This window comes from Vulpes vulpes, chromosome 14 (assembly GCF_048418805.1).
Source record: "Vulpes vulpes isolate BD-2025 chromosome 14, VulVul3, whole genome shotgun sequence".
Classification (NCBI taxonomy): Eukaryota; Metazoa; Chordata; class Mammalia; order Carnivora; family Canidae; genus Vulpes; species Vulpes vulpes.
The window spans coordinates 80,753,981-80,769,517 of NC_132793.1; the positions used below are offsets into that span (position 1 = coordinate 80,753,981).

At 38.3% G+C, this 15,537-nt stretch overlaps 1 protein-coding gene across 3 annotated transcripts in view; it reads left to right on the forward strand.

The window, feature by feature from the left end:
- Window positions 1-15,537, forward strand: part of OCA2 (OCA2 melanosomal transmembrane protein) — a 391,444-nt gene that overhangs the window by 289,488 nt on the left and 86,419 nt on the right. For all 3 annotated transcript variants that reach the window (XM_025982265.2, XM_072737021.1, XM_072737020.1), the window contains one exon: window positions 2,154-2,247. In XM_025982265.2, coding sequence (XP_025838050.1) covers window positions 2,154-2,247 — 94 coding nt within the window. The remainder of the gene's footprint in view (window positions 1-2,153; window positions 2,248-15,537) is intronic.

Here is a 15,537-nt window from a genome sequence, read left to right on the forward strand (position 1 = left end):
GTGCCTTCTCATTCTCTTGGTGCCTCCTAAATCTCCTCTTCCTTGGGGAAGCCCTACTACCTGGCCATGGCCTGGTGACCCCAGCCCTCAGAGCATTTCTCTTGGCCTCTCTGATCTCATGCCTGCTATGCATCTCCTACCTCTCTAGGAAGTAGAGTCCCATGAGCCCCATGAGCCCCAAAGGATATGAGCTGATTTGTTCACAGAGAACAGCCTGCTGGGGTAGAAGGGAGAGCTGCCAAAGGTTGGGAAGTTAGCAAGAAATGAATGGAAATTAGGAAGGGGGTGGAGACAGATGTTAGAACTGAAATGAAAATATAGACTCAGCTCTAGCAGGTGTCTGAGACAAGAGGTCTCAAAATGGTCCTGGAATCCTAGAATCACCTGCATGACCTTTTCTATCATTACCATAACACATAGACAAACTTTATCTATTCTCTCATATTTCTTGTACTCCAGATAAGGGTAGCTCACTGGGTCTCTACTTGGTCTCATGAGGCCAAGATCAAGGTGTCCCCAGGCTCTGTTTCTTCTGGTAGCTCTGGGATGGGTCTGCTTCTGAGCTCACTCAGATTGTTGCCAGGATCCAGTTCCTTACAGTTCTAAGACTGCGTCCCCATCCCTTGCTGGCTGACAGCTGGGCTGCCTTTGACTCCCGAAGGCCTCTCTCGTCCTGGCCCTTGGGCCTAAATCTCAGAGTTAGCAACACTGTGTAGAATCCTGCTCATGGCGGGAATACCTCCACTTCCCTTTGGGGTCTCTCCTGGGATCCCTCTAGCCCTCTGGGATCTCTTGGACTCCCCACTCCATTTCTTCCACTGAAAAAAACAAAAACAAAAACAAAAACAAAAACAAACCTAGTCTAAGTCTTCTTTGGAGGAAAAGCAGAGAGAATAAGATGAGGCTTGAGCTTGCCTTCATAAGCCTTTGCACAGGCAGTCTGGGCTGCGTGCCTGACAAGTGGTTGTGTTGTCAGCTGTGTGTTTCAAGGAGAGGGTAAAGACTGCGAGGAAGAAGGGGAGCAGGAGCATGTATTCAGCTGAGTGTCATTTGCACTGACAGATCTTCTACAAGATCCTCTCCTGGGGAATAGGCCCCAGTCTGTGTGTCTCTTCCAGTGGAGAAATCCAGAAGTCCATGTTACTCTGAGATTATTTATTCTGTACTTCTCTCCACACTCAGTGCTCCAGAAGACCCACAAATAATATGTTGCTGGGTTCTCAGAAAAGGTGGCACTTAGGGGCTCAGTGTATACAGCCTAGATTTCACCCTTGGTCCTCCTTCTCCTGCTCTGTTCCTTATGTTGTCCAATTTCAGAGAGGCTGCTCCCTTGTGCCAATATGCAGTAGGCAGCTCCAGATTTGTGCCTCACAGCTCAACAGTCCTTAGGAAACAGAGTCTTTTCCTGAGTAGTTTATGCATACATGTCAAAACTGAGTAAAATAGGCTGAGCCTAAGTTATATGCCTATTCCTGAACCCTGATCTCTGTGATTGGGAGTTAGAAGATGCCGATTGTTTCACCAAGCAAATTTACCCTTCCCTGAATGAGTCATGTTGGTCGCTGGCCTTGGGCCACATCCCTCACCATAAGGCCTCACCAGTATGTATGCACATGCAGGTTACAATTCCCCACAGATCATGTACCCACTGTTAAAAAAGGCTCACACAGAGAGGCATTTTATTATCCTGGTTGTTTGCATCCATCTTTCCATCCACAGACCGTGTTTACTGGTGGTTGTCTGGGCCTGGAGTCCTGAGGAAGGTGGTTCTTATCTGAGATCCCATTCTACTGCTCTGAAAACATCTGTTCTCTCCTATGGTTGTTAGTCTGGCTTACATTTTCCTCTAAAAGATAGATGCCACTATGTGCCACAGTGATTTGCCAATTCTCCTTAGCATTTCCTGTTTTCTACCACATAAAGCAGTTGTAGTCTTATTTGTAAATGGATTACAGTATTTACAGTGAACTTATTTTCTGGTTGTCAGTGTTTTATTTCTAACAGATATTTGCACAGTAATCACTTTGATAGTACATGTAATCATCAAATCAGAATCCTATGAGATGATACAAATATCACAGAACAAAAAAGAATAGAAGGCTACCACCAAGATAAACTGAGATTTTATTTTACATTTAAAATTTTGATTCCAGGGAATGGGACACTGATTGGAGCATCAGCAAATGTTGTTTGTGCAGGAATTGCAGAGCAGCATGGATATGGATTCTCTTTCATGGAATTTTTCAGGTACTTTAAAACTCATTTTAAATTTCTCTTTGTTTAATCCCTAAACTCACTTAATTAAAAAAAAATAGCAATGCAAACTGTTAAACACTAGGATAAGCAGGATAAGTGTATTTTTAGCAATTAGAGATATGCTAGTGTAGGTGAACTTAGCTAAAAAAAACCACACACATTAAAAATTTATTGCTGGGATTAGCTTCATAACACAGAACATGATTTAGATATTCTGAATAATTCAGATTGAGTCTAGGGGTCAAGAAATGGTTGTGGGCTTGCTGGATGGTTTATGTTGTTTTCTTGAAAATTCCAACAGTGATTTGTGCCTTTGACTATCTATGACTGTGGTGCTTACTGAGAGTCTGAAGATCCCCTACCAGACTGCCCAGTGAAAAAGCCTGTACTTGAAAGGACCCAGGAATATTGCAAATAGGGAACAGGCACTCATGTGTAGGCACCTATCAGGAGGGCATGCAGAGATGACACCCAGCACGGGGAAGAGCCACCATTGCTTGCTCCTGCAAAAGAGAACGTGTCCAAGAGAGCAGAGTCCTTGCTGGGGTCCTAACTCCCTGCATGCCTGTTTTCATATGACACCATTGTACTTTGGAAGCATATGAATGGACAGAATAGGTACTGGTGGGCCCCATAAAATGGTGCTGCTAAAATGAACTGACATTCATTTGGTGTTGAGCAAGATTTCTGTTGAAGTTCTTACACTGTCAACTCACAGATCAGGTATGCATAGCGATGATTCTCAGAACCAACCCTGCTTAAGATTTGGAATAGCAGCTCTACCTGAGGGGCAGCGTGACCTGTATCCTGTGGAAGCTATGACCTCAGGCTTCTGCAGGGCACTACTTGGCTGGGTTGGGCTTGAGGATAAAACCTCACTTGTCATACCCAGGTAAGAATCAACATCAGTCTTTACATATAGCACTGAATTTTGGCAGACTTATTATACTGACCATTTCTGTTGTTCACGAGTCACAAATAGTTCTTGACAATTTGTTGGGACACTAAAATTAATTAATTGATACTCCTGGAAGACTTGGGCATGGGATGGAGGGACAAGGCTGGACAGTGAGCCATGGGATATTTTGGGAGGACTCTGGCACGTTGTTTACCCCACTGCTGAAACAGGATCTAAAACTTAGCAATTGACTGCCACTTCCTATTTAGGCATCATCAGTGTCTGCTAAGCATAAAAGGAGTGATCCTATTACTTAAGAGTTTTCTTTTTTTTAAAAAATATTTTATTTATTTATTTGAAAGAGAAAACACGAACAGGGAGGAGGGGCAGAGCAAGGAAAAGCAGACTCCTTGCTGAACAGGGAGCCCAATGCAGGAACTCGATCCCAGGACCTGAGGATCATGACCCGAGTCAAAGGCAGACACCTAACCAACTGAGCCACTCAGGTCCTCCAGACAAAAGTTTTCTTAATGAGAACAGCATGCACTATAGCAAATACAGCCGTGGTCTTAGCAGTATAACTTATCATCTCATCTTTGCTGCAGAGGCAGTAAGGATTCATTCCTGGAGCACAGCTAGGAAAGCGGGCTCAGAGGCAAGCGACCTAAGAGGGACAGCAACAGGAGATATAAACTTGAATCCCCAAATTCCAGGGCTTCCTCATTTGGAATGGATTCCTAATTTCTGCTAAGTTGGAAGGCTGTCATTAACATATCCCTAGTCTCCTCTTTGGTTAGCCAAAGTCTTCTAACTGGACTCAACAATATACTCACATGGCCACTCAACACTGGTTGGTCTCACAAGGAGGCTTGAGAGGCCTCGTATTAATATCGTAAAAGATTAGAGGATTTTTAGGGCAACAATAAATGCTGGTCTGGGGCGCCTGGGTGGCTCAGTGGTTGAACGTCTGCCTTTGGCTCAGGTTGTGATCCCAGGGTCCTGGGATCAAGTCCCATATTGGTCTCCTGCAGGGAGCCTGATTCTCCCTCTGCCTATGTCTCTGCCTTTCTCTCTGTGTCTCTCATGAATAAATAAATAAAATCTTTAAAAAACAAAAAATAATACATGCTGGTCTGATATTTTCTTAACTTTGACATAATAACCGGGAATATGGAAAGAACCCATGTGTCTACCAACAGGTGAATGAATAAAGAAGATGTGGTGTGTATATAACAATGGAATATTATTCAGCCATCCAAAAGAATGAAATCTTGCCATTTGCAATGACATGGCTAGAACTAGAGGGTATTATGCTAAGCAAAATAAGTCAGTCAAAGACAAATACCATATGATTTCATTCATATGTAGAATTTAAGAAATAAAACAGATGAACATAAGGGAAGGGAGGAAAAAATAAAATAGGACGAAAACAGAGGGGGAGGCAAACCATGAGACTTAACTCTAGAAAACAAACTGAGGGTTTCTGGAGGGGAAATGGGTGGAGAGATGGGTAATTGGGTGATGGGCATTAAGGAGAGCATTTGATATAATGAACACTGGGTGTTATATGCAACTGATGAATCCCTTAATTCTGCCCCTGAAACTAATAATAATAAAAATAATAATCAAGACATCTACCTGACTGAAAGGGTTAGTGTGCAGCCACTCAGATCATGCCCAGAGCTCAGAGTTTAGCTCCAGTGGGTGATATATTGCGTGTACTGAACTTTCCAAGGTAGGCCTTATATTTCTATTCAATATGTGCATCTTGTGTGCAGAGTGACAGTGGCAAAAGCTAGGTACTGTGGAAGCCTCAGAAAGACTGGGGCAAGACTGAGAGCTCCTCCAAAATTACATTAGCTAGCAGCCTTAAGAATTGCATCCACCTTCTTAGATGGAGGGAAAATGTCTCTCTGGTGAGTAGTGTTTAAGAGCCATATCTTATTTCTGTATGGTTCCACCTCTGATCATTCTTCTTGTCAAGTCCTTGCTGTTCAGAAACCAAAGCAGTATGGTCATTAAGTGGTCATCTAACTGTTCAGTCCTTATTTGCATAAAATTCTTAGTTTGCAGTTGCAAATGCACTAAATTGACTTTAATCTACCTCATTTCAAAATTTCTTTCACAAAAGATGGCTTCCTGTGATATACAGTGCAAAATGTTGACTATTTTGTTTTTTAAAAATTACTAATTTTTTGACTATATAAGTATATATTCCAAGGGGAATATAAAAGAAAAAGAATAAAATATAAAAGTAACTTGTGATTTTGCTGCCATGAAATAACCACTGAAATTTGTTGCATTTTCTTACATTTTCCCTTCCTCTCATGATACACATAAACTTGTTAAATTTTTTTATTTCATTGTGTCTTACCTTTTATTTTTCATAATATATTGTGAACATTTTACCAGGCCACTAGTTATTCTTTCCAAATGGAATATATTTATACCTATAACATGTAGATATATCACTATTTTAGTTTTGTTGGGCATGTAGATTGCTTCTTATTCCTTGTTATCATAATCAATTCTGTTTTGAATATCTTCGCAGATAAAACTTTGCTTCATTCTTGTTTATCAATGATAAATTTCCCGACATACAGTTGCAAGCTAAATGAATTTTTTAACTAAGTTTTTCATTTTAATTCCATTACAGTTAACATATGATGTTTTTAGTTTCAGGTATACAATATAGTGATTTAACAATTCTATACGTTATTCATTACTCCTCATGATAAGTGTACTCTTTAATCCTAAGCATCTATTTCACCTATCCCCCGACCCATCTCCCCTCTGGTAACATTCTCTTTTGTTTTGTAGTTTGTCTTTTTTCCCCTATGTTCATTTGTTTTGATTCTTAAATTCCACATATAAGAGAAATCATATAGCATTTGTCTTCCTCTGACTGACTTATTTCACTAAGCATTATACTCCCTAGATTCATCCATGTCATTGCAAATAGTAAGATTTCATTCTTTTATGACTGAATAATATTTCATTGTATATGTATACCACATCTTCTTTATCCATCCATCTATTAATAGACACTTAAGCTTCTTCCATAATGTAGCTATTGTAAATAATGCTGCTATAAACATAGGGGTGCACATATCCTTTTGAATAGTGTTCTTTTATTCTTTGGGTAAATATTTAGTAGCATGATTACTGGATCGTATGTTAGTTCTATTTTTAATTTTTTGAGACACCTCCATACTGTCTTCCCTAGGGGCTATGCCACTTTGCATTCCTACCAACAGTACACGAGGGTTCCTTTTTCTCCACATCCTCATCAACACTTGTTTTTTGTGTATTTTTTTTCTTGTGTTTTTGATTTTAGCCATTCTGACAAATATGAGGTAATATCTCATTGTGGCTTTCATTTGCGTTTCCTTGATGTTGAGTGATGTTGAGCATCTTTTTATATGTGTTGGCCATCTGTATGTCTTTGGGAAAATTCTGTTTATGTCTTCTGCCCATTTTTTAACTGGATTGTTTGTTTTCTGGGTGTTGAGTTTTATAAGTTCTTCTTATATTTTGGATACTAATGCTTTATTGGATTTGTCCTTTGGCATTTACTAGGTTGTCTTTCAGTTTTGTTGGTTGTTTCCTTTGCTGTGTAGAAACTTTTTATTTTGATGCAGTCCCAGTAGTTTATTTTTGCTTTTGCTTCCCTTGCCTTTGGAGACAAATGTAGAAAAAGTTGTTATGGTTGATGTCAGAGAAATTACTGCCTGTGCTTTCTTCCAGGATTTTTATGGTTTTGTTTCTCACAGGTAGGCCTTTAACACATTTTTGAGTTTATTTTTGCATATGGTGTAAGAAAGTGATTCAGTTTCATTCTTTTTTGTGTAGATGTCCAGTTTTCCCAACACAAACTGGTGAAGAGACTTATCTTTTTCCCATTGCATATTCTTGCTTCCTTCATTGAAAATTAATTGACCATATAATCTTAGGGTTTTGTCCTGGCTTTCTATTATATTCCATTGAGTACCATACAATTTTTGTTACTACAACTTTGTAATATAACTTGAAATTTGGAATTATTATACCTCCAGCTTTTTTTTTCAAGATTACTTTGGCTATTCAGGGTCTTTTGTGGTTCTATCTAAATTTTTTTTTTTTTTTGGTTCTATCTAAATTTTAGGATTGTTTGTTCTAGGTCTGTGGAAAATGATGGGGATTGCATTAAATCTACAGATTTCTTTGGGTAGTATGGACATTTTGACAATATGTGTTCTCTATTACATGAGCAGGGGATATCTATCTTTCCAATTGTTTGTGTCATCTTCAATTTCTTTCATCAGTGTCTTATAGTCTTCAGAATACATGTCTTTCACCACCTTGGTTAAGTTTATTCCTAGGTATTTTTATTTTTTAATGTAATTATAAATGGGATTATTTTCTTAAAATATCTTTCTGGGGCCTTACTATTACTGTATAGAAATGCAGCAGATTTCTGTGTATCCTGTGACTTCATTGAATTCATTTATCAGTTCTAGTCAGTTTTTGGTAGTGTTTTTAGAGTTTTCTATATAAGAGTATTGTGTCCTTGCAAATAGTGAAAGTTTTCCTTCTTCCTTACCAATTTGGATGCTTTTATTCTTGTCTGATTGCTGTGGCTAGGACTTCCAGTACTATGTTGAATAAAAATAGTAAGGTGGACATCTTTTTCTTGTTCCTGACCTTAGGAGGAAAGCTCTCAGTGTTTCCCTATTGAGGGTGATGTTCACTGTCAGTTTTTCATGTGTGGCCTTTATTGTGTTGTGATAGGTTCCCTCTAAACCTACTTTGTTGAGGGATCTTATCATGGAAGGATGTTGTACTTTGTCAAATGCTTTTTCTGTGTCTATTTAAATGATCAGTTTTAAAATCCTTTCTCTTATAGATGTGACCATATTGTGATGTAGCACATTGATTCATTGATTGCTTTGTGAATATTGAACCACTCTTGCAACCTAGGGATAAATCCTACTTGATTGTGGTGAATGATTTTTTTGTAATGTATTGTTGGATTCACTTTGCTAGTATTTTGTGGAGGATTTTTGCAAGTATGTTCATCAGAGATATTGACCTGTAATTTTCTTTCTAATGTCTTTATCTGGTTTTGGTATCAGGGTAATGCTGGCCTCAGAGAATGAATTTGGAAATTTTCCTTCCTCTTCTATTTTTTGAAGTAGTTTGCAAAGTATAGGTATTGATGCTTCTTTAAATGTTTGGTAGAATTCACCTGTGAAGCTATCTGGTCCTGGACTTTATTTTCTTGGGAGTTCTTTTTATTACTGACTCAATTTCATTGCTGATAATCAGTCTGTTAAAATTTTCTGTGTCTTCCTGATTTGGTTTTGGGAAGTCATATGTTTCTAGGAACTTCTCCATTTCTTCTAGGTTGTTCAATTTGTTTATATATAATTTTTCATAATATTCTCTAACAGTCCCCTGTATTTCTGTGGTGTCTGTTGTTAATTCTCCTCTTTCAGTACTGATTTTGTTTTTTGGAGTCTCCTGTCAGTTTTTTTTTTTTTTAATGAGTCTAGCTAAAGGTTTACCAATTTTGTTGATTTTTTCCACACCCAGCTCCTGATTTCATTGATCTGTTCTATTTTATTTTTAGTTTCTATTTCATTTTTTTCTGCTCTAATCTTTATTGTTTCCTTGTTTCTACTATTTCAGCATTTTGTTTGTTGTTCTTTTCCTAGATCCTTTAGGTATAAGTTTGTTTGAAAAATTTCTTGCTTCTTGAGGTATGCCTATATGGCCATAAACTTCCATCATAGAACCCTCTTCGAATTTTCCTGCTTTTGCTGCATCCCAAAGATTTGGACTGTTATGTTTTCATTTTCATTTTTCTCCATGTATTTTAAAAATTTCCTCTTTTATTTCTTATTTGACACATTTGTTATTTAGTAGCATGTTATTTAACCTCCATATATGTGTGCTCTTCAGATTTTTTCTTGTGGTTTGTAGTTTCATAGCATTGTGGTCAGAAAAGGTGCATGGTATGACTTTGGTCTTTTTTTTAATTTGTTGAGACTTGTTTTGTGGCCTAATATGTGATATCTATTCTGGAGAATGTTCAATGTGCACTTGAAAAGAATGTGTATTCTGTTGTTTTAGATTGGAATGTTCTGAATATAACTTAAATCCAGCGCCCAGTGGTCCAGTGTCATTCAAAGCCACTGTTTCCTTGTGGATTTTCTGTGTTGATGATTTATCTGTTGATGTAAGTGAGGTATTACAGTCCCTTTTTTTTATTATATTACCATCGGTTACTTCCTTTATGTTTTTTATTAACTGCTTTATGTATATTGGTGCACCTATGTTGGGTGTACAAGTATTTACAATTGTTGTATCTTCTTGTTGGATTGTCACTTTATTATTATGTAGTGCCCTTCTTTTTCTTTTTTATAGTCTTTGTTTTAAAGTCTATTTTGTCTGATATAAGTATTGCTACTCTGGCTTTCTTTTGTCTTCCATTTGTATGATAAATGTTTCTCCATCCTCTCACTTTCAATCTGCAGGTAGCTTTAGGTATGAAATAAATCTCTTGTAGACAGTATTGTAGGTGGGTCTTGCTTTTTTATTTTTTCATCACCCTATGTCTTTGATTGGCATGGACCACTTACATTCAAAGTAATTATTGAAAGATATATCGCCATTTTGTCACTTGTTTAATGGTTGTTTTCATAGTTCTTCTCTGTTCCTTTCTTCTCTCGCCCCTTTTTCTCACAATAAGCTGGCTTTCTTAGTGATATACCTGGATTCCTTTGTCTTTATTTTTGCAGATCTATTTCTGGTTCTTGACTTGTGGTTACCATTAGGTTTGCAAATAGTAGTCTTCTGCATATAGCAGTCTATATTAAGTTGATGGTCATTTAAGTTTGAACCCATTCTTTGAATTCTTCACCCTGGCACATTATAGGTATATGATACCATATTTTGTGAGTCCCTTCACTGATTTTTGCAGATATACTTATTTTTCTGCTTTTGTGCTTTCTACTTTTGTTACTCTTACGCATGGTCTTCCTTTCCATCCAAAGAGTTCCCTTTAACATTTCTTATAGGGCTGGCTTAGTGGTTATAAACTCCTTTAGTTTTTGTTTCTCTGGGAAACTATTTTTCTCTCCTTCTATTTGGAATGATAGCCTTGCTAGATAGAGTATTCTTGGCTGCAGATTTTTTCCTTTCAGTACTTTGAATATATCATGCCACTCTCTTCTGGCCTGCAAAGCTTCTGCTGAGAAATCTGCTGATTGCCTTATGAGGTTTCCCTTGTAGTTAACTCTTTTATTTTCTCCTGCTCCTTTTAAAATTATCTCTTTATCACTACTTTTTAAAATTATTATATGTCTTGGTGTGGACCTCTTTGGGTTAATTTTGTTGGGGACATTCTGTGCCTCCTGGATCTGGATTTCTGTTTTCCTTCCCCACATTTAGGAAGTATTTAAACTATCATTTCTTCCAGCAAATTATCTTCTCCCATTTCTCTCTCTTTTTCTGGGGTCCTATAATGCAAATGTTTTTACACCTGATGTTGTTGCTGAGTTCTTTAAGTATATTCTAATTTTTCACAATTTTCTTTCTTCTCACCTGCTCAGCTTACTTCCCATTCTCTGTCCTCCAGGTCACTGAGTTGTCTTCTATTTCCTTTAGTCTGCTATTTATTACAGTTAACATATTTTTAAATGCATTTATTGTGTTCTTCATCTCTGATTGCTTCCTTTTTATCTCTTTGTTAAAGGTCTCACTGATATCTTCCACTCTTTTTTTTAAGTCCAGTGTGTATCTTTATGATGAATATTTTAATTCTCTATCAGGCATATTGCTTATTTCCATTTCTCTCTTGCAGTGATTTTGTTGTTTTCTTTCATTTGGGACATATTCCCCGGTCCCCTCATTTTGTCTAAGTCTCTTTGTTTCTCTGTGTTAGGAAAGTCAGCTGTGTTTTCTGCTCTTAAAAGTGCTGTCCTGAGGTTCCAGGGTGGCTCACTTGGTTTGGTAGCCATCTTGATTTTGGCTCAGGTCTTGATCTTGAAGTCTTGGGATCAAGTCCCACACTGGGCTCTATGCTAAGTCTACTTGAGAATTCTCTCTCTCTCTCTCCCTCTCTCTCTAACCCTCTCCCTGATTGCATGCTCTCTCTTTCTCTCTAAAGTAAATAAATAAACCTTTTATTTTAAGTGGGGTCCTTATGAAAAGAGGTCTGTAGTGCCCTGTGGTGCAATATCCTCTATTTACTGCAACCTGGTGCTTGGGGGTATGTCCTGTGTGTGTTGTATGAATCCTGCTATTATGGCTTAGCTTTTTCCTTCAGCCAAGTTGTCTGCAGTAACTCTTTGCCCATGATGGGCAGTGTTTGATGCCTGTGGTGATAATGAGCCAGTCTGGGGCCACCATGGGCTTGAGTTGACTCAGCCCAGGTGCTTGCCAGATATGTAGTAGCGCCAAACTGCTTGGTGCTTTCCCTATGTTGTCCTGAGAAGCTTTTGTTGGTGGGCAGGGCTGCAGTCTAGGGCTGCAGTCTGACTTGTGTGTGTTTATCTTTCCCTCTCCTTGGGGCAGAAGTCACTTTGGAAGGTTCTGGCCCCTGTTGGGACTTCTTGCATAGTGCTAGGTTTGTATCACTGCTTTGGATGGGCTCCAGGCAAGAGTTTATTGGTTGGTGGAGATCTGCACATGTGTGGCATGCAGCGTTAGCAAGGTTTTCCTGCTGGTCCTCTGTGAAAGGACTAGGACCAAGGCCAGCCATATTGGAAGGGGTAGATCCACATGTGCAGAGGCAGAGCATGCAGTTTTAGCAAGGTTTGCCTGGTCCTCTAGGGGAGAAGACCTATAGTGCCAGGACTGAGGCAGGCCTGACTGGAGAGGGCAGATCTACTGAAGCAATGGGAGGGGGCATAAGCAAGTTAGTTAGCAAATGCTGGTGCTATACTAGTTCCCACAGGTGGCTTGTGTTTATGCTGGAGAATGGGGTTAGGGAAATGGCAGCTGCTGGCTCCTTTTTTCCTGGAGGAGTCTCTCAATGGTCTCTGTCCTAGACATGCTCTGAGATGAGTAACTCTGCCTCCCATATGTTACAGATGTTTTTCAAGCTACTCTGTGGGCCATTTGTTGTGCTGTATCTTTAAGAGCAGGGACTCAGTTTCCTATAGCCTTTCAGGCTCTCCTGGATCTCAGCTCGCTGGTTTTTTAACTTCCAAGTTTTAAGTCCCGCTGGTTGTAAGAACTCATGAAATTCATTCAGCCCTTCTGGTTTTCAAAGCCAAATGTTATGGGGATTCATCTTCCCCATGTAGGCACCCAGTGTAATAGTTTATTTCTCTCCCTATTCTGTACCCAGGGCATCTCCCTCTGGCAGATGGCCTGCTTGCTATCTGTTTAGCTCCCCACCACATCTCTGCCCTTCTGACCCTCTTTGATGTGGCCTCTTCTCTTCCTTTTGTTCTAGAGAGGTTTGTTCTGCCAGTCTGGGTGGTTCTCTGACTGATTTGTTATCTAGTTACATCTGTGGGAGGAGGTGAGGTTAGAGTCTTCCTACACTACTTGCTTCCCAGCCTCTCCAAACTTTTTCTTTCTTAATGGCAAATTATGAAGTGTTTCACAGTCTTTGATTTGATGCAATATAGTACAGTTTTTCAGTCTAAGCACATTTAAAATAAATATGACTAGAAGGAAAAGTACCAGGTAGGCAGTCAGGAGCTCCTGTACTGATCAATGAATTAAATGGTCATGTCATTTCCTTCACTAGGATTTCACCTTCTCTTCTGGGAAGACAGGATGAAAGACAGCCTTGGGGTCTCAGTGTCTGTGGCTCCTCCTCTGGCTGTTGCCTGGCTTGTAGATAGCACTTGCTACCAGGATGCTCTCTCTGTGAGATCTGGCTGCAAGTGCAGCGTGTGAGGAGCTGAGGCTGAAGTGCCTTTAATTTTACTAAGATATGCTCTGGATTTGCCTGTTCATGTTAATTTTCTCAGGTATCTCATGGGCCCTTCTTGCATGTAGAAGCAAGTCTGTTTTTTTCTTTTTTTAGTTTCAGAAAGTTTTGGATCAGTTTTAAGTGTTAATATTAATTGTTTCATAGATATGTTCTTGTTGGATATACTTGACTTGTCTTCCATTTCATCTGCCTTCCCTTGAACTGATCTTATACTTAATTTATTTTTACTCCTTTGTTTGCTTTCCTTCTTTCTTCAATGTCCCTTATTAAATTTTCACTTGATTGTATTTTTCTGGGACACTTTATAATTTAATCTTCATTTCTGATGCAATTTGGTCTTTTGCTTTATCATTTTATTTCTTCGTGTTTTTGCCTATTTCTGGTTTTAGCACTTAGGTTTTGATTTAAGGTGTTCTTTTTGTTGCTTCCCCCCCCCCCCAGATATTTCTATGTGCTTATTTAATATATATAATTCATTATAGATTGTAATGCAGGGGTTTTTTTTCTAGTTCATGTTTAGCCTTTTGGAGAAATTTTTATCAGTTTCAGTATTTAGGTTTACATGTTCTGTTGTTTTCTTATGAAAGCCTTATGTAGGTGAAATCTGCTTTCATCCACACACTTTCATGGATGGATTTGGCCATTGGAGTCAGTTTGAAGATTCTTAGTTCAAGACTACCCTCTGTGGTCAGTGCCATGGACTGTAGTTTTTTAAAGAATGATTTTATTTTGTTTATTTTTTTGAAGGTGAAGGGATGTCTATCAATTTTTGGTTCTTTTTATCTTATAAGATTATTTCCTCTTGCTACCTTTCCTCTTCTCCTCCCAAACTCCAATGAGCAATCCTGCCTTCCTCTCTGCTGTCTTCTCTCCTAGCCAGGATATGTGCCAAGGTCATACCTGTTACCCTGTGCATGTTTGCATTCTTTCTCCATTGTCTCTACTGTGATTGAGTGGGGTTATTTTTCAGTGTTTTAACATTTAGGTTGGACTTTCTTTTTATGGTTGTTGTTACTCACTCAATACTAGGAATTTATTGCTTCTTTTCTTTTTTGTGAAGTTTTCTGATTCCTCCAGCAATTTGTAGAGACCTGGGGCAGGGGTTTGAGATCCAATTTTGCTGGAAATTGGTGTTCATTTCTTTGCTGACAAGTAATATAAAGATTATGGTGCTCTCTGTCTTCTAGTTATGTTGAAAGTGTGGTGTCTATGTGGTTTTATTTGTACTTCTTACCGATCTGTAGAGTTTATTGTAAGCTGTGTGGAGAGCTTAGGATTTTGGTGGCTGTTGTCACACTGGCCACCAGAAGCCCTCCACTCTTCTTGAAGATAGTGGTATCACTCATTTCTCCCTTGTGATCTTCTGTAATGACTGCAGAGGTACAATAGAATTTTATCTTGTTCTCTTTGGAGGGGATTATTTTATGAATGATGATTATGCTCATGTTGGATTCTCTCACTGAGCAGGAACATAGGCTCCATGGGACACTCCTCCATGGGACACCCCTCCATGGGATGACCCTCCTTGGGGTGACCTTCCATGGAGCACCTCTCCATAAGGCAACCTTCCTTGGAGCACCCTTTCATAGAACACACTTCCATAGGTATTCCTCCATGGAACACTACTAGACAATATACATGGATAAACTAAAAGTTATTTCATCAATTGATGATGCAGATTTTTACTATTTCTTTAAATTTAGAGACACAAGAGGATTCATTTTATTGTGGAAATTAGCCTTGATATGTGTTTTAAATCATTTGCTCTTTTGTTTGCATTTGAGGTTTATTGGAATACAGCTAACTATTGTGAGACTTTTTTTTTAAATGAATAAGTTGGAGAAAAAAATGAACAAGTTAGTAAATTAAATGAAAGAGAAAAAATATCCAGAGAATAAACTATTTAGAAACTAGTATTCTAAAAGCAACACTTGAAAATATCTTGGCTTTGTTTAGTGTGACTCAGAAGGATCAAAAACATTGATTACTATTAAATTAGCACAAAGTTTTTTGGCCACCATATTTTATAAAGTGCTAATTCTACATCTTTTTTGAGGTTTATACAGGTAGAAATTTATATTTTATCAAAGGTCAAAACTGGTACTAACTTAATATTATATTTTTAGGTTAATATCTATGTTAATTGTAATGCTATAAACTCACTGAACTAGAATTCAAATAATTTCTTTCCTTGTGAGAGTTAAAATCATGAACATGAGATCAGTATTTTTCTGAATGTAAATTACAAGTCAGTCTCATCCATACATTTAGTTTGTTAAAAAAAAAAAAAAAAAGGAATTATTTTCATGTAGCTTTCTCCTGTTTAGAGCAGAAATGGCCCTCAGATTTCTCTGCTCAGGTGGATCCTTTTTGTGTCTAAATGCCCCCAACCCCTCACTCTCCTACTCTTATACAAACATTAGGAACCTCTTCTCCTGGTTTTTTCCTA